The 21,050-nt window shown below is 38.5% G+C and overlaps 1 protein-coding gene across 10 annotated transcripts in view; it reads right to left on the bottom strand.

Annotated features, from left to right (window-relative positions):
• Positions 1-292: 292 nt before the first annotated feature.
• Positions 293-21,050, bottom strand: part of SDCCAG8 (SHH signaling and ciliogenesis regulator SDCCAG8) — a 117,443-nt gene continuing 96,685 nt past the window's right edge. For 7 of the 10 annotated variants that reach the window (XR_014174613.1, XM_081944061.1, XM_081944063.1 and 4 more), the window contains 2 exons: positions 4,193-4,319; positions 293-3,386 (listed from right to left, as the gene is read on the bottom strand). Coding sequence is in view for 6 of the 10 variants with exons in the window: in XM_081944061.1 (XP_081800187.1) it covers positions 3,363-3,386; positions 4,193-4,319 (151 nt within the window). In the remaining 4 variants the exon portion in view is untranslated. Of the gene's footprint in view, positions 3,387-4,186; positions 4,320-20,775; positions 20,910-21,050 lie in introns of those variants that run through there. The other 3 variants (XR_014174614.1, XM_081944065.1, XM_081944066.1) reach the window with 3 other exon arrangements.

The raw sequence follows: 21,050 nt of genomic DNA, 5'->3' as shown, positions 1-21,050 counted from the left end.
TGTTTTTTTATATCTACCCTACTGCTGAAAATTCAGGGTGGATAATATTAAGAAACATTTTATTCATGTATTTAATAAATATTTATTACATATTTATAAGGGTGAAATGAAATTATTGCCATGTTAATGAATATCCAAAGCAAATGTGTTATTGGTCCTTCTTCGTTTCCAAGCACCCTTTAAAGCACTGTGTATGAAGGGTTTAAATAAGATTGCCTTGGACAATTCAGTATTTATAATTTTTAATCATAACTAAAACCTTGCTATGAGACACCATTTATCAAATAGTCAATTATTATTTGATTTCCAAGAACTTTCATTTTATTATTGGTACAGATTCTGCATTGAAACAATACTGTGCAGTCCTGCGATCTCTATTTTGCAACCAAATGTCACATTTCAGTTACAGCTCTAGCAATATTTATTCAGAAGTCAGTTTGTTCAACAACTTAAGACTTTGATCAAAGATTGGTTGTTATATTTGCCCTTCCTTTCCCCACTACAAGCTGACACATTTATCCTCTTGCTAGTCAACCCTCCTGTTTGTGCACTGTCTCCATCCCAAGTCGACTTTTGATTATAGGTAGATTTATAATAAAATTACAATTTTTGCCTAGGAGTCCAACATTGATTTAATTTCTCACATTTTTATTAAATTCTTACCTTGGAAACTATAACCCACATGGGCATCATTCAAGACATTCTAGATGCTCAGGATACTCCACATCAACCTCCATATTAGCCCTGTTTTTTAAATGTATGCTTCCTTGGCAGATTGACCTATTTAGAAGCAAAGTACAGGTCTACATCCATTCAGTTTTTAACGTGGAAGAATGTACGTGGGGCTATATGGAATCCAGGTGCACTGAATATAAATACAACTTTAGATTCTAAAACCTTGATTTGCAAATACAATGTTTTAAATTTTAAAAAATAGAGATATTTTCAGCTTCAAAATACATGTGTGTCTTCTTACAAAAACAACAACTATAGTCTTGCTGTAATATTTCTACATCATCACTGTCTTTAAGCTGCAGGATAAAAGATCTCTCTCTCTCTCTCTCTCTCTCTCTCTCTCTCTCTCTCTCTCTCTCTCTCTCTCTCTCTCTCTCTCTCTCTCTCCCTCCCTCTCTCTCTCCCTCCCTCCCTCTCTCTCTCTCTCACACACACACACACACAATTTCCCCGTCTGCCACACTGCTTTTTTCTCCAACTTAAAAAAATAGCCCATTGTTTCTCCAGCAGAAATGTTAAAAGGCTCAGCTCCACAGCTTTCTTGCCCTGATTCACCATTTGTTGACATGCCCTCACTCCAGAGTCTCCATCTTGTTACCATTGCCTGGAACAATGTGAACCAGTAGAAAAAGATATTTTACACAAGAAAATGGAAAACATTCTATTTAGACATTATACCTTGCAGAGAAGAGGAAGGTGGAGGTAATGTGGTCTTTGCGGGTGGGTGGGGGAAGGGTGTGACTTATTTGGCTCCAATTGGTTCTTTCTGTGGGATCATCCATTTCTGGTCTTTGGCCTCTTTGGCTGTAGCTTCTTTTGTGACAGTTTGGAAACCTGATTCTCCAGGCACTTCTTTTTGTTTTTTAAACTGTTAAGAATAACCCGTTGACCTAAAATGAGGATTCTGCTCTGACTGGACAACCAGAATATCAAGTCTACTTCATGTTGTGGAACACAAAACAGTGGGAAGGAGAGGGTAAATTTAACCAGGTTTCCTGCTTTATGGCAGCTAAGGTTCTCCAGAGAGAACCCAGAAACAATTGAATTGGTTCCCATATCTGCCTCTGATACATTACTGACAGTCAAATAAAAGAATCTCACAAAGATTATTAAATAAAGAAGGCAATTACTAAATCTTCAGACCCAATTTATTTCTGAGCTTTCTAGGCTGAAGTTATCTTCATTCTCTTCATACTGTAATAACTATTTGATGAACAACAGACAGCTTCCTTTCTCCCAGATATGTGCAGAGCTTCTGAACCTGTCCTATTTTTAATCAACCCCTCCCCTTTCCAGAATCTGAGAATATTAACAACCTCCCTTCCTTCTCCACCAATTATGTAGCCAGGCTGAGGAACATTTTCCACTTGCTGGGGAGATGGTGGAGGACTAAGGTATTAATGTTGGACAGGTAAAATATTCTTTCTGTGAAAATTGGTCCAAGAGATGGAACATGCAAGGAATCTGGTCAGAGATGCTGGCTGTTCCATATGCCTTACTAATATGCAGCACAACAAAATCAAATCAAGAACAGCACTGGTATCCCAGCACAGCACAGCTCTTTCATATCCTGTATCTGCTGAAGGACACTTACAGCAAAGATGCTGGCTTTGTGGTGCTAGGACAAATCCATACTTTAAGACTTATTTATAGATGTGAGTCCTAGGCAGATGGTAAAGCCACAAACGGACTGAAAAATCAGCTACTTCCACTGCCATATCTTTTTTGTTCTTTCAATTCAGCCCAACCATAATATATGTTTGCCTAGACTGACATTTATTAAACATTGTTTTCTACCATCATATCGAGTTCTAAGGAGAATATGATGTATGTAGGAATTCCAACCTCAAATAGAAGAGTTTTGTCTAGGGATTATATATTATATATTATACTCATTTATATGAAAACATGGAAAGTCAACAATCATCAAATTATTTATAAAACCATTGAGAATGCCATTTATCTGACTGCTTTAAACTAATACATAAGATTATTGATGTCTTCAAGCACCAAGTTTAGTGCAAACAACTCTACAGTCCAATCAGAGAGCTGCATTTATGATCTTTCAGATAGAAAAACTATCATTTATGAATACTGCAGACTACAACAATGCTAAGCTCCAGAGCTGTAGGAAAAGAAACTTTTCATCTTGCAAAGACGGAACAGATTTCAACCTTATTGAGGGAACTGTTCCTCACCCATGGGACAATAATACTTTAACTTAATTCAGAGGTGATGTGTGTACCTCTCTAGTCAGGGCAAAAAATGATGTAAAAATGAGGAGCGCTAAGCGAGGGGGGGGGGATAATACTGCATTTAAAGCTGGTTTTGATCCAGGATAACTTCTCTGCATGTTTCAAGTTCCATCCAAAAAAACCCGCACGTGTCAAATCATCTAAAAGTATAAACAATTAATCAGAACTGTCTTCTTGAGAGAGCACAAAAAAGTTATTGAGTATCTAAAGATACTGGATCTAAATATTTGACAGTCCAAGACAGATGGGATGACTTTCCCAGCAAGGGAAGACATTGACAAATGTTTAACGATCTAAGCACATCAGGTCTTTATGCTGAAAAAAGGTGATTGGCGTTTTTCTTCTCTGACGTCTTCCCCGAAACGTTTTCAACTATGGCTGTGGGGCAGAGGATAACTGAAAGAAAACAAACAACAAAAGATGGACTTTTACCACTTGTTGAGATCTGCGACCTTAACATGATTTTTCTGTTTCTTTTTTTCAAAGATAGTTGACAATGAATGAATATCCTATAAACAGGTTTCAAATCTCTTTGCTTGTATTGATTGTGTATAGGGTTACATTTCACAACAACGTGTTGTAAAAAAAAGGCTTCCATGATTTCTTAACATAGCTCATGCTTAACAGCAAATAGCACAAGTCTTGTATCAGGACACATCTATAGTTGCCTCTTTTCCCTTCAAAAGAGGTGACAAATGTATGCTAGAATACATCACCTTCATGAGGTTTTGTCAAAGAATGGCCAATTGTATCAAATCAGGAAGATTTTTGTTTCAAGTTTAAAACAATTACAGCACTTTTGCGAAATGGTTTTCTTCATCTTTATAAACCGCTGCTGTGAACGGCAATGAATATTCCTCAACCCGTTTGACCATTTTAGCACAGCCAACAGAAACAGAATCATATTAATGACTGGGCACAATCGCCTGCTGCAAAAACAAATAGAGGCTGAATGCTAACAGAAGTAAACTCAAAATGGGACAAAGATACAAAAGAAATGAAATCAGCAGTTCTATAGTAGTTCCACAAGAAAAAAAGAAAAGAAAGAAGAGAAGGGGTGGAGAGCATTAAAAATTCTGATTTAATAAGGAATGAGAATGTCAATCAACCATGGTGTAGCCGTAAAGCTGTAAAGAAAAAAAAGGAAAAATTGGTTTGCATGAACTAAAGTCATGAGTATTTCTCCTGGTTTTCAGGGATACCTGAGTCTGCAGAAAATCCACCTCTTCTGTAAGCATCTGCCGCTCCTTGTATAACTCATTCTGTTTGTTGAGTAACTCTACAAGCTGCTGGGCAGAAGACTGGCAATGCTTGTCAAGTTGGTGCAATCTGGATCAAATATATACAAAAGAACAGAATTATAAATGTAAAAGCATGAGCAAATTTGCAAGGGGTATTCTTTGGATGCCTTTCCCTCCATTATGCAAACATTGCCAGGCTACATTTACTAGCATGTTGAAGGAAAGTTACCCAATAGCACACAGAATAACAGAGTTGAAAGGGACCTTGGAGGTCTTCTAGTCTAACCCTCTGCTCAAGCAGCAGACCCTACACCATTTCAGACAAGTGACTGTCCAACTTCTGATGGCAAGCTGTTCCACTGATTAATTGTTCTCACTTAGGAAATTTCTCCTTAGTTTTAGGTTGCTTCTCTCCTTGATTAGTTTCCATCCATTGCTTCTTGTCTTGCTCTCGTGCTTTGGAAAATAGGTTGATCCTCCCACTTCCTTGTGGCAATCCCTCAAATATTGGAACACTGCTATGTTACCCCTAGTCCAGTGATGGCAAACCTTTTTTGGTTCGCGTGCCATAAGTGGGGGAGCGCAGGGGGGTCGTGTGCGGGCGTGCCGCACCCATAATGCAATGCATTCCCCCTAGTGTGCATGCGCGCACTACAGGCACCCCCCCCATTTTTACATGCTTTTTTCGCCCTCCCCAGGATCCAGAGGCTTCATAGGAGCCTGGAGAGGGCGAAAACAGCCTACCCACCCCCCGGACTCCCTCTGGAGGCGTCAGGGAAGCCTCCGGACGGTCCCTGAAGCCTTCGGAGCGCTCAAAACGATCCTCCGAGCAAACCGGAAGTGACTTCCGGTTTGCTCGGAGGGTCGTTTTGAGCACTCCGAAGGCTTCAGGGAAGCTCATGAAGTCTCGGGAGGGGCGGGGGGCTTTTTCGCCCTCCCCAGGCTCCTATAAAGCCTCTGGAGCCTGGCGAGGGCGAAATATTGGCTTTAAAAAAGGGTGAACTCAGCTGGCCAGCGTGCGCATGTGCGCTGACCAGTTAACAGGGCAGCGCCTCACGTGCCCTGACAAATGGCTCCGTGTGCCACCTGTGGCACACGTCCCATAGGTTTGCCATCACTGCCCTAGTCCTTCTTTTCACTAGACTAGACTTACCCCATTCCTGCAACCATTTTTTTATATGTTTTGGCTTCCAGCCGCCTAATCATCATCACTGCTCTTTTCTGTCCTCTTTCCAGGGTCTCAACATCTTTTTTATAATGTTAACCAAAACTGGATGTAGTATTCTAAGTGTGATCTTATTAAAGCTTAATAAAGTGGTACAATTTACAATACTGATGTCACCCTGAAGCTGACCTGACCGAAGCCATCTTGGAGCTTCAGTGTTGCCATACTGGAGCTGAGGGATAGGGAGAAGGGGAGGGGAGGGGATTAAAGATAGCTGGGGGTTTGTAGCCAAAATAAAATACTTTCTCTTGGGAACCAAGGACATTCTCACACCTGGCTAGAGGAAGGAGGAGTGAGGTCTTCAGGCAACCAGACAGTGTTCTGATTGGACCACGTGACTTGATTGATTGAGGTTGAGGGAAAACTTTTAATTAGGTGAAACCTGAGAACCTTCAGTCGGTTTTCACCAGATCTGTGCCAATAGGATATATCCAATAAAGCTATTCTTTGAGGAATCCATCTGCCTCGGAGTTTTGCTTGTTATGGGTCTATTACTTAGAACCCTGAAAGTATAATCTGGACTTAGATCTATTGAGTTTCTGATGTGTTTAATTAAATTAGGTCCTCCCTTCCAAGCTACGTATATATCAGGCCAAGATAAACATAAAACATACATGTGATTTTTTAAAATAATCACTCAGCGTCTGCCTCCTGGTTATAGAATGGCTATGGTGGCCCCTGAATCAAACCATTGATTAAGAAAAGTGAACTAGCTTCCAATGAATTGTTGCAATGTAATGTTACTAAAACAGTAATTGGTGCAAACAAGTCACAATAAGTGTTATCAGTTATATGATAACCTGGACCCTTCAACACATTTTGCCAGCAATGAAATCCCTATTGTTTCATAGTTTAAAATAATAGCTACAGAATAGATATTTGAGACAGTCGAAGGGAGATGCATAAAACCAAAACCTGGAGCCATTCAACTTACTCTTTTACTCTCTTATGTGCACATACATTTGATGAGACACTGTCATTAATTAATGCAAACTATGAAAAAAAAAGTTTTGGGATATGTCTTATTTGGCTGATCCAAGGGCATTTTCAGGCTGTATATTAAGAAAACTCTTTGATTTAATATTTTTGAAGGGTAGAGTTCATTGATTTACATGGTTTCCCAGAAAAATATTTGGACAACTATCTGTCAGTGATGTTTGAAACTGGATTCTTGCCTAAGTAGTGGGGAAATTTCATGGGTTATGTGTGCCCCCTTCTAATTTTATGAGTCAAATCCCCAGGTAGACAAGAAAAAAGCCTTTTTTGAACCAGGAGTACAGATGCCAGCCACATCAACAATACACTGGAATTTCTCTTCCAATTTCTGTTCTAATTCTTATTCTAGTTTTAGTTGTGAGGCTTTGGCGGTTGTTTTTTAATTGATTTATGCTGAATTTCTCTTGCTTAACAAGGTTTGCATGTCTTTATAAACTCTTTAACTCTACTGTTCAAACATTGCGGCATCCTTTGGAACCCGTTTTCTCATTTGTATTCCACAACAGCCTTTGTAAATCGATTCTAATCTGTTCACCTACTTCACTCAATCTTGAATAAGGAACGTGTTTTGACTGATTTATCATTTTCATTCATCTTCTCTCTACTTTTTGCAGCAGATGTTTGACCTGGGTTTTTTTTGGGGGGGGGGGGGTCTGATTAATGATTTGTTTATTTTGATTTTGGCGTCGGGACGACTCTGGAAAGCTTGTTTGCTTTTTGGCCATACAACAGCCATTTATTGCCACAAGTAGCCAGTTCAAACACGACACTTTTGGAAGCAGAAGCCCTCTCAGCCACTTAGTGACGGGGCAACTTGTTCTGACCACCACACTCCTAGCCCCAAGCAAGGGCCTTTCAAGTACTGAGGACAGTTATGGTGCCTGTTTCTCAGTTCCCTCCTACTGAGGGCAGATGAGAAGAATAGTCAGCCCAGCAAGCAGCATGAAAGTGTCACTACCCTGGTTCTGCTATATCTCTGTTCTTCTGTTTTTGTTCTGAAACCGGGAATACAACTAGCTGTTTCCAAAAAAGCCAAAGTGCTGAGCTGGAGAGGCAGATGGCAGTCACAGCAGCCTTGCTTTCTTTGACCAACTGCAGCAGCATAGGGTACTCGGATTGTCTTCTGCCCAAGGTATCTTTTTGCCCTCCATCCCTGCTTGTGAAGATAACTGCTATAGCCAATAAAAGTTACCTGCCTTCCAGCTGACATTTGTGAAATTAAGAAATAGTTCTTCATTCTAGAGCTTGGAGATTTGGGTAGGAACCTGACTATCAGGAAAGCTGCAGAATTATAGTGAAAAAACTCAAGATGGTGGCAATAAAAGTGTGATCAAAATTTGCTGTTTTTTTAAATGGAACTTCAACTGTACCATCATAGCCACCATGACTTTTTTTTAAAACCATGCCTTGCTAGCCACACCACTACTATGCATGCCTTTGGACACAACTCCCAGTCTGAAGCCTAGTCCAACGGCCATTAGAACAGACTGATTCCTTCTAGCTGCAAAATAGGAAGAGGGCAGTTCATGCAACCTTCCTGATGAATACTACTACTACTAATGCTAATAACACCGCCACTACTACTACTATTACTACTACTACTACTACTACTACTACTACTACTACTACTACTAATAATAATAATAATAATAAATATACTTTATTCATTATCAGTTGACTGAGTTTCATGTTTAATTAATAAAGTATATAATAATAATACAGAGAACTAACAAGTTCTGATTTTGGGATAAGCACGGTTCACCCCAAGGGGGTAAGCAGGAAGTGAAAAGGCTGTCAGGTTCATGTCCTCACTCAGATGGAAGGGAGAGGAATGAAAGACTGGGGTTGTTTGCCTGCAGAGATACAGACAGCCTGTGCAAAGTATAGCACAGTTCACTAGCTTGCCTGGCTGTTGTTTTAGCAGCTAAGAAAGCAGCAGCAGACAGCAAATAATACAAACAAGTGGCCTTATGTTCAAACACCTGTGACATCAATATAATTAGTCCAATGACAAATCCCAGGTTGATACCCACAAAAACACAGGCAGGAATAAATGAAGGATGCTTTTATGAAACATTTGACCACCATGTCCTGAAAAATATGAAATACCTGCAACTCAAAAGTAAATTGTTAAAATAACTGCAAGGACACAAACCAATTACCCCACTTCAATGTTAACCAAAAATAGTATGGCCAACTAGGGAAACTGAGGAATCATGGAAGCACTCTCTCTCCATGTGTTTGTGAAGAAGTGGATAGGACTTCTCCATAGATGGCTTCCTTTATGTCAAGATAATATCCTCTATTACTGCAGAAAGGCCTGTTGTGACTCAATCCTTGAAGCTTTAAAACTGAGTTCTAGATCAGGGCTGTAAAACTCACGGTCCGCTGGCTGGAGGTGTCACAGGTTGGCCATGCCCACGCCTGGTTTAGCAAAAGGGAAAAAACTCCCGATACGTCACATGCTGCCGCCATGACAATGTGAGTTTGACACCCCTGTTCTAGATGGTACAGCTATCCTTGTGCAGGATCAGTAAGTCTGAATATCTTAAGAGGTGAACATTATCCCATTAGAGAGGGCCAAAGCTTGGATGTGAAACTGTCACGTCTCATTAGCAGAGTATTTCTCACTGTAAGCTTGGTTAAAAATGAGAAGATGTACAAAAATGGCCTGCCTAATAGAAAATAAATAATAATAATAATAATAATAATAATAATAATAATAATAATAATAATAATAATAATAATAATAATAATAATTTGAATTTATTAGCCGCTCCCTTTCCAGACAGGACTCGGGGCGGCGTACAATGGAGCATATAGAACATAAAACATGTGTACAAACACATAAACATACATATATACAAAGACACACATGCACGGAGGAGGTAACAAATTACAACATTTAGACAGTTAAAAATCACCATTAAAATACCCCAATTGTAAGAAACCCAATGTACAATTAAAATTTAAAATTTAAAAAGACAGTCAGGAGGAGTAAGAAAAATTACGGTTGAGCCAGGCCAGATAATTGAAAGAGGTGGGTCTTCAGCTGTACACGGAAGGAGCGGAGATCGGAAGTAATCCTGATGTCACGGGGGAGGTCATTCCACAGGGCTGGGCCCATCACAGAGAAGGCTCTGCTCCTGGGTGTCGCCCCCCGACACTGTTTGGCGGACAGCACCCGGAGAAGTCCCTCTCTGTGTGAGCGAATTGGTCGTAGGGATGTGTGGGGCAGGATGCTATCCTGCATGTAACTAGGTCCTGTGCCATGAAGCGCTTTAAAGATCATAATCAAAACCTTGAAACGCACTCGGTAGACCACAGGAAGCCAGTGCAGCTCGCGCAGGAGAGGTGTTACAGGGGAGTATCTAGTCCTCCCCATAAATACATCTCCCAGGGGCTAAGTTGCTTCAGTGTCGACAAATGGAGGACATCGCCGAGCTACATATTCCCCTTGTGGAATGACACACTTGCATGATTGAATTTGTTCACTAACACCTATTCACTAAGACAAGTGAAATACCACAACATGAAATTATGCAGGAGGTATCCAGTTGCATAGTGGCATGGTAAGTGCAGCTGCAGTGATATTAATTTTTTTGATCACTGTTGGGTTTTCGGATAAACCTTCAACGATGCAATTGTGAGGCTCACTTGCAAAAGTGCATAGTATTTCAAATGGTGCCAGAAATTCTAACCCAGTTATATGAATGATGGCCTTGGTTGCTCTTCAAAGATGTGGGAGGGAAGGCAACGTACTACGGTACCTGCTTTATAACACCTCTAGTAATATTTTCAGATGGAGAAAGAGGTGTGTGTGTCCATCCCTGAGCAGCATATATAAAAGTGAATGTACACTAGGACAAGTTAAAAATAGGATGGTTATTGAAAACAAAAATTGCTCTGTAGACATTTGCCTAAATATAATCACTGATTGTTTTCAACACATGACCCAAGAATACCAATGATTCCTTTGTCTTCAGTACTCATTATGAGGATGATATTGATATGAGATTTAGAACTGAGGTAAACGACCTTTCAAGGAGCTCTGGAAGCTCTAGGACTTCTGTTTGTAAGCCTGGAGCTTAGCCAAGAGAGACTTATGGGCATCAGCAGGAGCTGATGGAAATGTATGCATGTGAAACCTCCAAAGCTGTTTTACTCATTCTGATCTGAGATATCAGCACTTTGCAGAAGTTCAGAGACCCACAATGGTTACTCCTTCAAATAAAACTGATGATGAGAAGATGCTGAACCCTATATATTTTAGCTATGAAAATGGAGAGGAAAATCATAAAGTTTTTGTTTTGTGGCCAACGTTCAGAAAATGGCAGAATATTCAACACTAAACCCATAAAATATATGATGATGAGGATATGCTAGATCTATATAATATGGCAGACCTAAAGTTAATCATGTATTTATTACATGGGAAACATTACATCAATGAGTTTTGTCTTTGCAGAATCACCTTGGTACATCTTTGGAAGCAGAAGTAATGCAGAATGCATTTATTATTCGCAACAAAAAAGGGTAGACACTTGTTTTTAAATTCCTGTGTCTTCAAGTCCCTCCTTGGACTCTCCTAATACCTAACCAATATTCTGGCTGCTAGACAGACACATGTTTATTTTCTTAGGTTTCCAAAGTTTTTCCTTTTATCTAGAATATTGTCTCATATTGATCGTATTGTGTTATTTGATTCAAAACATTGTATTACCTGTGAGACTAATATACGAACAACAACAACAAAACCACCAATAATACTCTATTCCTAGTAATCATTTCTCTACATTCGCGTTATCATGCCGTACAGAGTCTAGGGAAAGAGGCAGTAGATCTTGGAGAAGGTGCTTCTTAAGATGCTGCAGATGCAGACGATAAATTGTAGAAATCAATTGTGTCCTCTTGAAATGTTAACAGAATTCACGACTCACTGCAGAAGTCCTCTTAAGGTAATCTTTGGTGAATGGACGAAAAGAGTTTATTCTATTCTATTATTCTATTCTATTATTTCTTTTATCACAGCAGATGGCAGCAGCTAGCCAACTTTGGCTGATCTATTTAAAAAAATAAGTAGGGTTAGTTTACCTATTTATTCAGCCATTCATTCATTCACTTAGCTTGTATGTTACACCATTTCTGAAGAGTCCAAAAACTTACAAATTATGAAATGAAATTAAAGTCTAAAAAGTAACATAATAAACTGATTATATATATATATATATATATATATATATATATATATATATATATATATATATATATATATATATATATATATATATATATATATATATATATATATATATATATATATATATATATATATATATATATATATATATATATATATATATATATATATATATATATATATATATATATATATATATCATGCTTGCAAATGGCCTCTTTCAACAGTTTCTTATAGACAACAGGAGAAGGCTGAGGCCTGTGGCACCCCATAACACAAAGCTCTTGTGGCACCTCCCCTACCCAGTTCCATTAGGAACCATGAAGAGAAACCAAATTCAATCCCAGGATTAAATCCTGACTAGGAACCAGTCATCTTAGGAAGGGAAGGTCCAAACTGGTTACTAATTTTCTAGAAAGCTGGATTGAACAATGACTTCTTGAGGAGGATAGCACAGGTGCTTCTTTCAAAGCAGACAAGACTTGCACCAGCCTCTCTACTTCTCTTCAAGCTTTCACTAATTAGATCACTAAACTCAAACCTATTGTAACTAATCACATTGAAATAATACTGCTGGATATATCCCCATCTCTTGATTCACAAACATAGAAAGAGCATGTAAGTTTTGAGTTCTCAGAACTGATCAGATAAAATGCACCCTGCCTATTCTTTCTTCTGAACCTTTCTATTTTTTAACACAATAAAGACAGAAAGAACTTCAGTTTAATCAAGTAAATGGAATCTGTAATGCATACAACACAGACTTACTGTTCTTCCTGCATTTGTCTTCAAAGTAGGTTAGAATGTGGTAAATGACCTAACAGTTCTACAATTCAGAGACTATGCTGGCAATAGCGTTACTTCTGCTAAAACAGAAGTGTGATTAGCCTAAAATGCATTTGCCACTAAATTACACAAAGAGTTCATCAAGCACATCAGTTAAAACTTAACTGGCAAAGTTGCGGGTAGCAATTTTGGGTTTGCTTTCTGGTTGTTTCTATTTTCTCTTCTTTCCTATCTGTGGATAGACAGTCAGATCCCATGTTGGGCCTCCACTTTGCACAGAAATTCCCACAGCACTTGTCTTGAAGCCACCTGAAACTTTAGTCCTTCAGCAGATTGACACTGTCTAGTTCCATCTTTGCTCTCGAGCTCTATACTGCATATCCTTTCCTCAATTTAAACTCAACTCCTGCTTGTCAGTGTTTGATCCTTCTTCAACTCCTCCCCACCCCCTCCAAGTTTCTCTCTGTTCTTCTCTCAGCTTTTTCTCATTCTCAGTTATTCAGTCACAAACAGCATTTGATTGTCTTGGTGCTCATGCATCAGGATGGCAGTTAGTATTTACCATATCCATCCTTTCACTAATATGTTTTATTATTCTTATTCCAAAGCGTGCATTTGAACCTTCATTATCTGTGATTGTTTTTGTGTTTTGTTTTATGGCAACAACATTCTTGCAGTGGTGGGATTCAGCCAGTTTGCACCTATTCGAGAGAACCGGTTGGTAACTTTCTAAGCAGTTCAGAGAAGAAATTTCCTTTTGTTTTTATTTCCACTTTACAGGGCTAATCCTGTAAGGAAGGCAGGAAGGAAACATTCTGGTGTTGTTTCTAGTCTAATCTTTATTGCCCTGCTTACAGAAACTGCCTCTCTGGTTATCCCTTATTACATTATAACTGCTAAGGCGAAGTGCCCATTGACCTGAGTGATGTTGAGTTGGCCATGCCCACATGACCACCGAGCCACGCCTACCCAGCTGGTAATTAGAGCAGAGAAGCGGTTGTTAAATTTATTTGAATTCCACCACTGTATTCTTGGTATCTCTTACACAACTTCTTTACCTTTATCTTCTAGAACCCTTTGAAACACCAAGAAGCTCTCTTGGATTGAAGCCCAAATAAATCCTGTTCAGGAACAATAGTATCAACCATTGTATCTGACTCAATTTTTAAAGATGAGGCAGGCACATTCAGGGGAATCCTTCACAAAAGTGTTGTTTCAAAACTAATAGGCTCTATCAGGCACCTCGAGCAAACCCACTGAAAAAGTGCCTCCTTCTTAGACATGTTTCTGGTGCCAGTAAATTTCATAGTAACCAGAAGATGATATGGCCATGATAAGAGAATGATAGAAATGTCCATTATTCTCTAATACTTTCCCAGCATTTGAATGAAAGACACTAAGAAGGCTCAGGGTTGTAAGTTATACCAGGAACATCCCAGAAGAAAATAAATTAACAAGGGCCGATTTTGATTAGGAAGAATATCTACTTTAACATTACTTATTTGTGGTGCAACTTTTAGCATAATTCTACATTTTTGGGGACTGCAAGTTCCACAAAAGTGGCAATAGCAGCTAAGGATTTCAGTATTTATTAAATATGAATTTGCAATTGTATTTCCAGATTAAACAAGGCTAAAGATCAGCAAAACAGGTGTCAGTTGTGCATGACATATTAATTTACACTCTATAAATTAATATATAGTACATTTAGCATAATTATAAAATGTAAATATATACACAACTAAATCTACTCAAATGTCATGCAGGGAAAACAGTAATGGCACTTAATCTTTTCTGTCTGCTAACAGAATGGAATTTGCAAGCAAGCTAACATTTTCTACCTCTGGCTATTAAATCTGCTGCTTGGGAAATTATTGGGAACTTCTCCCCAACACCCAAGCAGATTCATGGGAGGAAAAGAATGTCGGAATGTTGCCCAATAGAAGTAAATTTCAAATGTAAAAGCTTTTATAAATGCAGCCTGAAAACCATGATTCAGATCCAGAGAAATGAGAAATAAACCTTTGGAAATATCAGCTGGATAGCTGGATCTAAGTGCTTCTGCTACTCCAAATCTTAAAAAGGTAGTTGGCTCGGTACATGAAATCAAAAGTAGTTTTACCTTGAACACCTGGGGCACTAGGATACCTAGGATGTAAGCCAGTCTTAGCATTATGATTTTCTTTACGACGTAGTCACTTCTGTTTTTTGTGGAGTTTCATAAATACCTGCACTGTAACCCAAATCAACATATGGCTTACCACAAAATTAATCTTCAGATGTCATAGTAAATGATAAAGCCCCCCCTCCCCCCAAAGCAAATACCAATCTATTATAGCAAGGTATTTCCACTATACCACTATTTTGGTTATGATATAATGGATTTCTACTATATTCTGCCCAGATGAACGTGCAGAGCAGAGAGATTGAATTACAGCAACTGGCAGCAGCTAAACCAGCAAATCCAATCCAATCCAATCCTTATGCTGCACTTACTGGCACACGTCTTAATTAGGTTTTAATATAAGTAATCTGATAACTACTCCTGGCTGGCCAGACCTGAACTGTCAGCAGTGAGAGCTTTGTTCTTTAGCTGCTCCTACTGTATACTGTAGGAACCTTCTTTCTGACCCTTATCGGAGAACCCCATCTGCTGGTTACCACAGTAACTGAAAGAGGCCACTTCAGCTGAATCAAGAGACTCCGATGATACAAGACTGCAGGCAAAAGAATTTTGCAAAACAAAAAGAAAAACAACTTGCACAAGAAAATGAACTCACACATCATTATTCTGCCTTTCAGGGTTGGTGCAATAAAGGAGGATTACTTTGCAGGCTACAAACCCTGCAGAGGATCAGCAATACATGGCTGACAAGCGTTAAGAGTGTGGTGTTTGTTTGTTTTCCAGAGAGTTGAAGATGTTTTCGAAAGTAAGAATGAAGAGCTGCTACTCGCGCAGTAGCTTCATTTTCAACTCTAGTACCTAGGTAATTTTATTTTTCTTCTTTATTAAGTTAAAGGTATATCCCTAAAAAGCACACTTCTCAATAAATTATAACTTTGTGCCTTTTTTAAAAAAAAAAACCCCACTTTAAACTATTTTTATCCACCCACAAGCACAAAATGGGATAGTATGTGTCCATTGTGAAATTGATTCTTTTAAAAGGCCTGTTGAAATTCAATTAGGGAAGATGTTTTAAAGAGCACAATATTATTTTTTATTTGACTACGGTGATGTCTCTGGTGCAAATCCTTGAGAATTTTTTTTTAAATGGTGTTTTTCCCTGGGCTCCAAGTAATTTGTTTTTTGTTTTTTGTTTACTATTCAAACTATGCTCCAAAGAATAGTATAGGGATAATTTGCAAAGGGCTTGCAAATATTTGCATTTAAACATTTACATCATTTATCTTTTACAACAACCTGGACATTCCTAAATAGACATTTCCAGAAGTGAGACATCCATCGTTTTTGGTGGATTGGTTGATGTTAATTGTTTTGGTGCACTGTGTTTGAATTCTAACCATCCTAAAGATTGCCATATAGCCAATCAATAAAAATTAGCTCCTGACATGAATCGTAGAATCATACTCCTGGAAGGGACCTTGAAGGTCTTCTAGTCCCTGAATCTTTGCAATATTTATGTGCTTTGCTTTTAGGATAGGAATGTCATGTAGATTATATGGCTTCAACGCTAACCAACATCCCCCCATCTCCCAAAATCCCTTTCATTTTACTATCTAGCCCGATTTAACTTTTTAAGAACTCAAAACACTACACGTAATTTTGGGACTTTTTCCTGTAGCCAACAATGCTATCCTTGCTTATAAAGTGTAAAGTTATTATCAGTCCAAAGCAATCTTAGCTTTATGTTAGGTAGCACAGACCCTCAGATTAGTCCTCACATGAAGAGCTTGCTGCTGTTTTGTTCTTCAAAAGGACTAGAAGTTCCTGTACACTTTTCACTGGAGAGTCGTAGATTATATTGTCTCATACACAGTTACAGCAAGTTTACATATTCAGTTGTCAGAGATCAAGTAAGGCATGCAAATGTTTTGTTGCATGCAACAGTCCAATATCACTGCACATTAAGCAACCCAATGCAAGATTTATGTGGAAATAAATCAATATAATCCTACTCCATTCCTACAATGGAATAAAAGCTGCATCCCTTCTAGGATATGTCACTGAACATAAAGAAGTATATTCAATACTGTACAAGTCCTTTGGCTTTAATAGATTTGTGCCTAAAGCTCACTACTATGAATATTTAGTTTGCAAACTTTTCTAAGAAAGAGAGGTAAGAAAATGGAAAGCTAGTATAAATTTTTCTAGTCTCTTCATAGCTTTCAGGATAATTTGCACTTAATGCATAGAAAGTCAAATGATGTTTGCTACAACAAAAACAAACAGTACTAAGCAGAAAAGTAACCCTTATTGGATCTTTTTTAATTTCATCACAGGTAGAAGTAGTTTCTTCTTGTACTAATCTCAATTCTCTGCACTGCAGTTTTGCACGAAACTAAAATTTAACTAAATTTACTATGTCACTAAGTTTTCCTTACATCACGAAATCAGTGCCATGAAGAACTGAAGATGTGCAAACAAGGTAGATCAGTTCTCAAGTATTCCCACTGAATTCAATAGCATAAGTAAACAAGCAACAAAAGCAACCTCAACAGATTCTCAGTTAAGAGGGGTAAAATCCTGCTCTAAACAACGATTCTGGAGTGATATTAACTAATTAAACTCTTAGGGATGGGATTCAGACAGTTGAGACTGGTTCAGGCAAACCAGATGTCAATTTTACATCCGATTCGCTGAACCATCAATTCCAAGGACTAGCTGGACCCAAACACCCTACTCCGTCCCTCCCAGGAGTCTCCACGCAGCCCGTTTTGGATGCCAGGTAAATGCAGGGCCCGCGCAGAGGCTGTGGGAGAGTGAAAAATGGGCCTCAGAAATTCTTGAAGTCCAGAAATGGGCCCGTTTCCGGCCTCCAGAGGGCATCCGGAGGGCCTCTGGAGCCCAGGGGAGCCAGTTTTCATCCTCCCGGAGGTTTGAGCAAAGCCTCCAAAGCCTGGGGAGGACATTCCTCTGGAGCCTGGGGTGGTGGTGAAAAATGGGCCTCCTGCAAGTTTCGGAAGTCCTGAAATGGGCCCGTTTCCAGCCTCCAGAGGGCCTCCGGAGCCCGGGGGAGGATGTTTTCACCCTCCTAGAGGCTTGAAGAATGCCTCTGGAGCCTTGGGAGAGCAAAAAACAGGGCTCCTGGAAGTTCTGGAAGTCCAGAAACAGCCCTGTTTCTGGCCTCTGGAGCCCAGGGGAGGCAGTCTTCACCCTTCTGGAGACTAAAGGAAAGCCTCTGGAGCTGGGAAGGGTGAAAATACCCCCCCTTCCATGGTGCAGGAGACCGAATATGCCACACCATTATAGACACGCCCACCCAGCAACCGGGCAGAGAACCGGTTGCTAAAAATGTTCAATCCCCGTCCCTGTTCAACTCCCATTTCAGTATCTTGGGGAATAAACAGAGCAGAAAAAATGTGGAGAACTGAGAGAAGTAAGATGTAAAAAATCTGGAAAAATTAAAAAGGAGATACTACTGAACTGTTACATTTGTATTTAATCTTTATTTCCTTTTTCCTATTCCATCCCATAATTTGCATAAACAATCAGAGAAAAGTGGCACAAGGAAAAAGGGTACTCTCAGCATCTACCAAATTTTGGTATAAAAGGATCAAATGTATTTTTAATACCAAGCAGAATATATTGGTCAACACTTCCATTTCTACTTCTATTCTATGTTAATCTATAATTATTCATTAATGGTTATCTTCCTTTGGATTCCTCAAATCAACAAACACATACATTGAACGTTCAGAGGTGTTCAAACCAGTGTCATTTAGTATTTCCTTCTTGGAAATTTGAGGAAATTTCAATCATTTTATTTTATTTTACTGTGTATTTGTATTAGAAAACAAATTAAGCAAGTGCTTTATTGCTCGCTTTCGTTATTATTTATTACTTCCACAAAGTAGGGTTCAAAAAGTTCTTAAATAGCTCCTATTTAAGATATCTTTTTTCTTCAGAACTCCATGATAATTTCATTTCTCTCCTTATCACTAATGCTTTTTTAAATTGAATTTTAATAAGAAGCTATGAAATAATCCTGAACCAACAAGACTTGGCTGCCCAATCTGAACTTTCTTCTTCAGACCACAATGCCTTTAAAAAGAACCTCTCTGCATGTGAGCTTCCCAAGAAGTGACATCTAGCAGACACAGTGCATGTGCTGTTTAAGCAGGCTGCACAGAATGAACAGAGGAGGACTTTTTTTTAGGGTTGGATGGCATGTGCAGAGCGTATGGGAGGCCCCCTAGGACTCACTAGGCATTTAGGAATTTAGAAAACAATGTAGATCAATGTATAAGTTTGTATTAACTCGGTTAAAAAAAGAAACATTAGCAACTCTGCATTTGTAATGGAATGCTTTCCTTTTTCAAAGTGACAGAATGCCTTTGAATCATTCCTGGAGCTTCAAGATGTCAAATACTAAATGAAGATGAGAAAGACCCCTGTGATGGGTAAAACACCCCATCACTTCATTATTTGGGCAAACTGACCTCTGATACATACACATCATAGCAACCAAAACTTTTTGAACAATTAATTTTAGAAGAGACGGGAAGAAAAAAAAATCAGATTCCAATAAGTGACATACAGTTCTTGTGAGGAGAAACAGATTTTTAGAAATGATGGAAAAGTGCTGCGTGAATCTTCCTTTTATTTCTGACATACAAATCACTCTGTTCTTCTAGAAGCTAAAGGAATTTTGCTATTATTGAAATTGTAGAAAGTTAAAGCACAACTCTGCTTTCTGTTTCTTTTCTTAAATGAACCCTGTTTATATTAATTGAAATCTTATTAATGAAAATAATATTAAAAATTAGTTCTTATTCTTTATTTCAGTCTGCAACATTCTGTCTCTCATGCACATACACAGACTCACAGATTCACTAAAAATGTGAGAATCCTTGAAGTAGTTAGCAAATGAGAAAGTACCAATTATAACCATAATATTTATAATAAAGCTAAACAATACACCATTTCTTTAAAAAAAATATCTTAAAATGTCTATTCTACCATTCACACACTCAATTAATGTTTTCTGGGGAAAATCCAGAAAAAAACATAAATATTGCTACCAGTAATAATATTGCACTACAACACAGGTTAACATTCCAATCAACAGCAAATCATAGTTTAAAAGAACTAAAATTGCCAGTTTTTAGGAAGTGCTCAGTAAAATGTTCTCCAAGAGAATCATGGAGCACCCTAGCTGTTACCTACTAAATGCTACTACTTTTTCCTGTTATTTCTTTCATACATAGTATCCCCAAAAACTACAAGTTCTATTCTTTCTCTGCCAGACTTTGTAGCACTAACAGAAAAAAATCATGTTTCTGTACACACTCAGATGTATGCTGGCAAAAAGTGGTGTGTACCCATCAACCCCGATCAGGAGAACTGCTTTTTTCAAAACATTTGCATTTTCATTCCCATTTTTTGGTTAACTTGTTGATAAAGTATATGATTTCAGAACAGACCCAATAAGATGACCAACACAACTGAGCTATGCTGTTTACCATCATCTTCTGAAGCTGCCTTCTTTAGAGGAACATCACAATTTGGTTTCTTCAAGGCTAGTCTTTTCAATATGATTTGGTGCACACAGAGGAACATCCCTTCATGCTCTTAGGCCAGAGGTGGTATTCAGCAAGTTCAGACCAGTTCTGGAGAACCGGTAGCGGAAATTTTGAGTAGTTCAGAGAACCGGTAAATGCCACCTTTGACTCGTCCCACCCTCATCTATCTCTGGCTCCCGAGTCCCAGCTGATCGAAGGGAAATGGGGATTTTGCAGTAACCTTCCCCCGGAGTGGGGAGAGAATGGAGATTTTACAGTATCCTTCCCCTGACACACCAATCAAGCCATGCTATGACCACCAAGCCAGGCTCACAGAAAAGGTAGCAAAAGAGGTATGCTATTCAGACCACGATTTACTCTTGCAAATATCAATCATGAATTTGTCTCCTATGCAAGAGACCCAACAATCACAGCCAGTAAAATAACAACTGTATTTTAGATTAGCTAAACCATAAAAACTGTTCCACTACTATATTCAATAGAATGTTGTTGAACGTATTTGAACATGGCTAAGCAAGACCAAGATATATTTCTCTCGGAAAGGAGACAGTAGATAACAAATCATCCTTAGCGGGTAAAATGTATTACATGCTACTTTCACTTTTATTCATGAGAGATCAAATAATCTCATACCTTGGCTCACAGCTTGCATGAATGACAGGTACAATTCCAGATTACTTTAGATGCTCTAATTAGGGATCATTGAGACAGATTGTCGCAATAATGCAGCTTACATTTTGAAAATAAAGAAGTCTGGTGAAAGAGACCTGAAAAAAATGAAGTAATTAATATGAAGAGAGAGATGATGGAGAAATGATATATAAAAGTAGTTTTTTAAACTCTATTGCAGATAATATAGCCTGTAAAAATATATTTGGAATCTAAAACAGGCTTTATCCATTAAAAAA

This window comes from Natrix helvetica (genome assembly GCF_964273705.1).
Source record: "Natrix helvetica genome assembly, chromosome: 2".
Lineage (NCBI taxonomy): Eukaryota > Metazoa > Chordata > Lepidosauria > Squamata > Natricidae > Natrix > Natrix helvetica.
The sequence above is the reverse complement of the archived record's forward strand: the minus strand, read 5'-3'. Positions and strand labels throughout refer to the sequence as shown.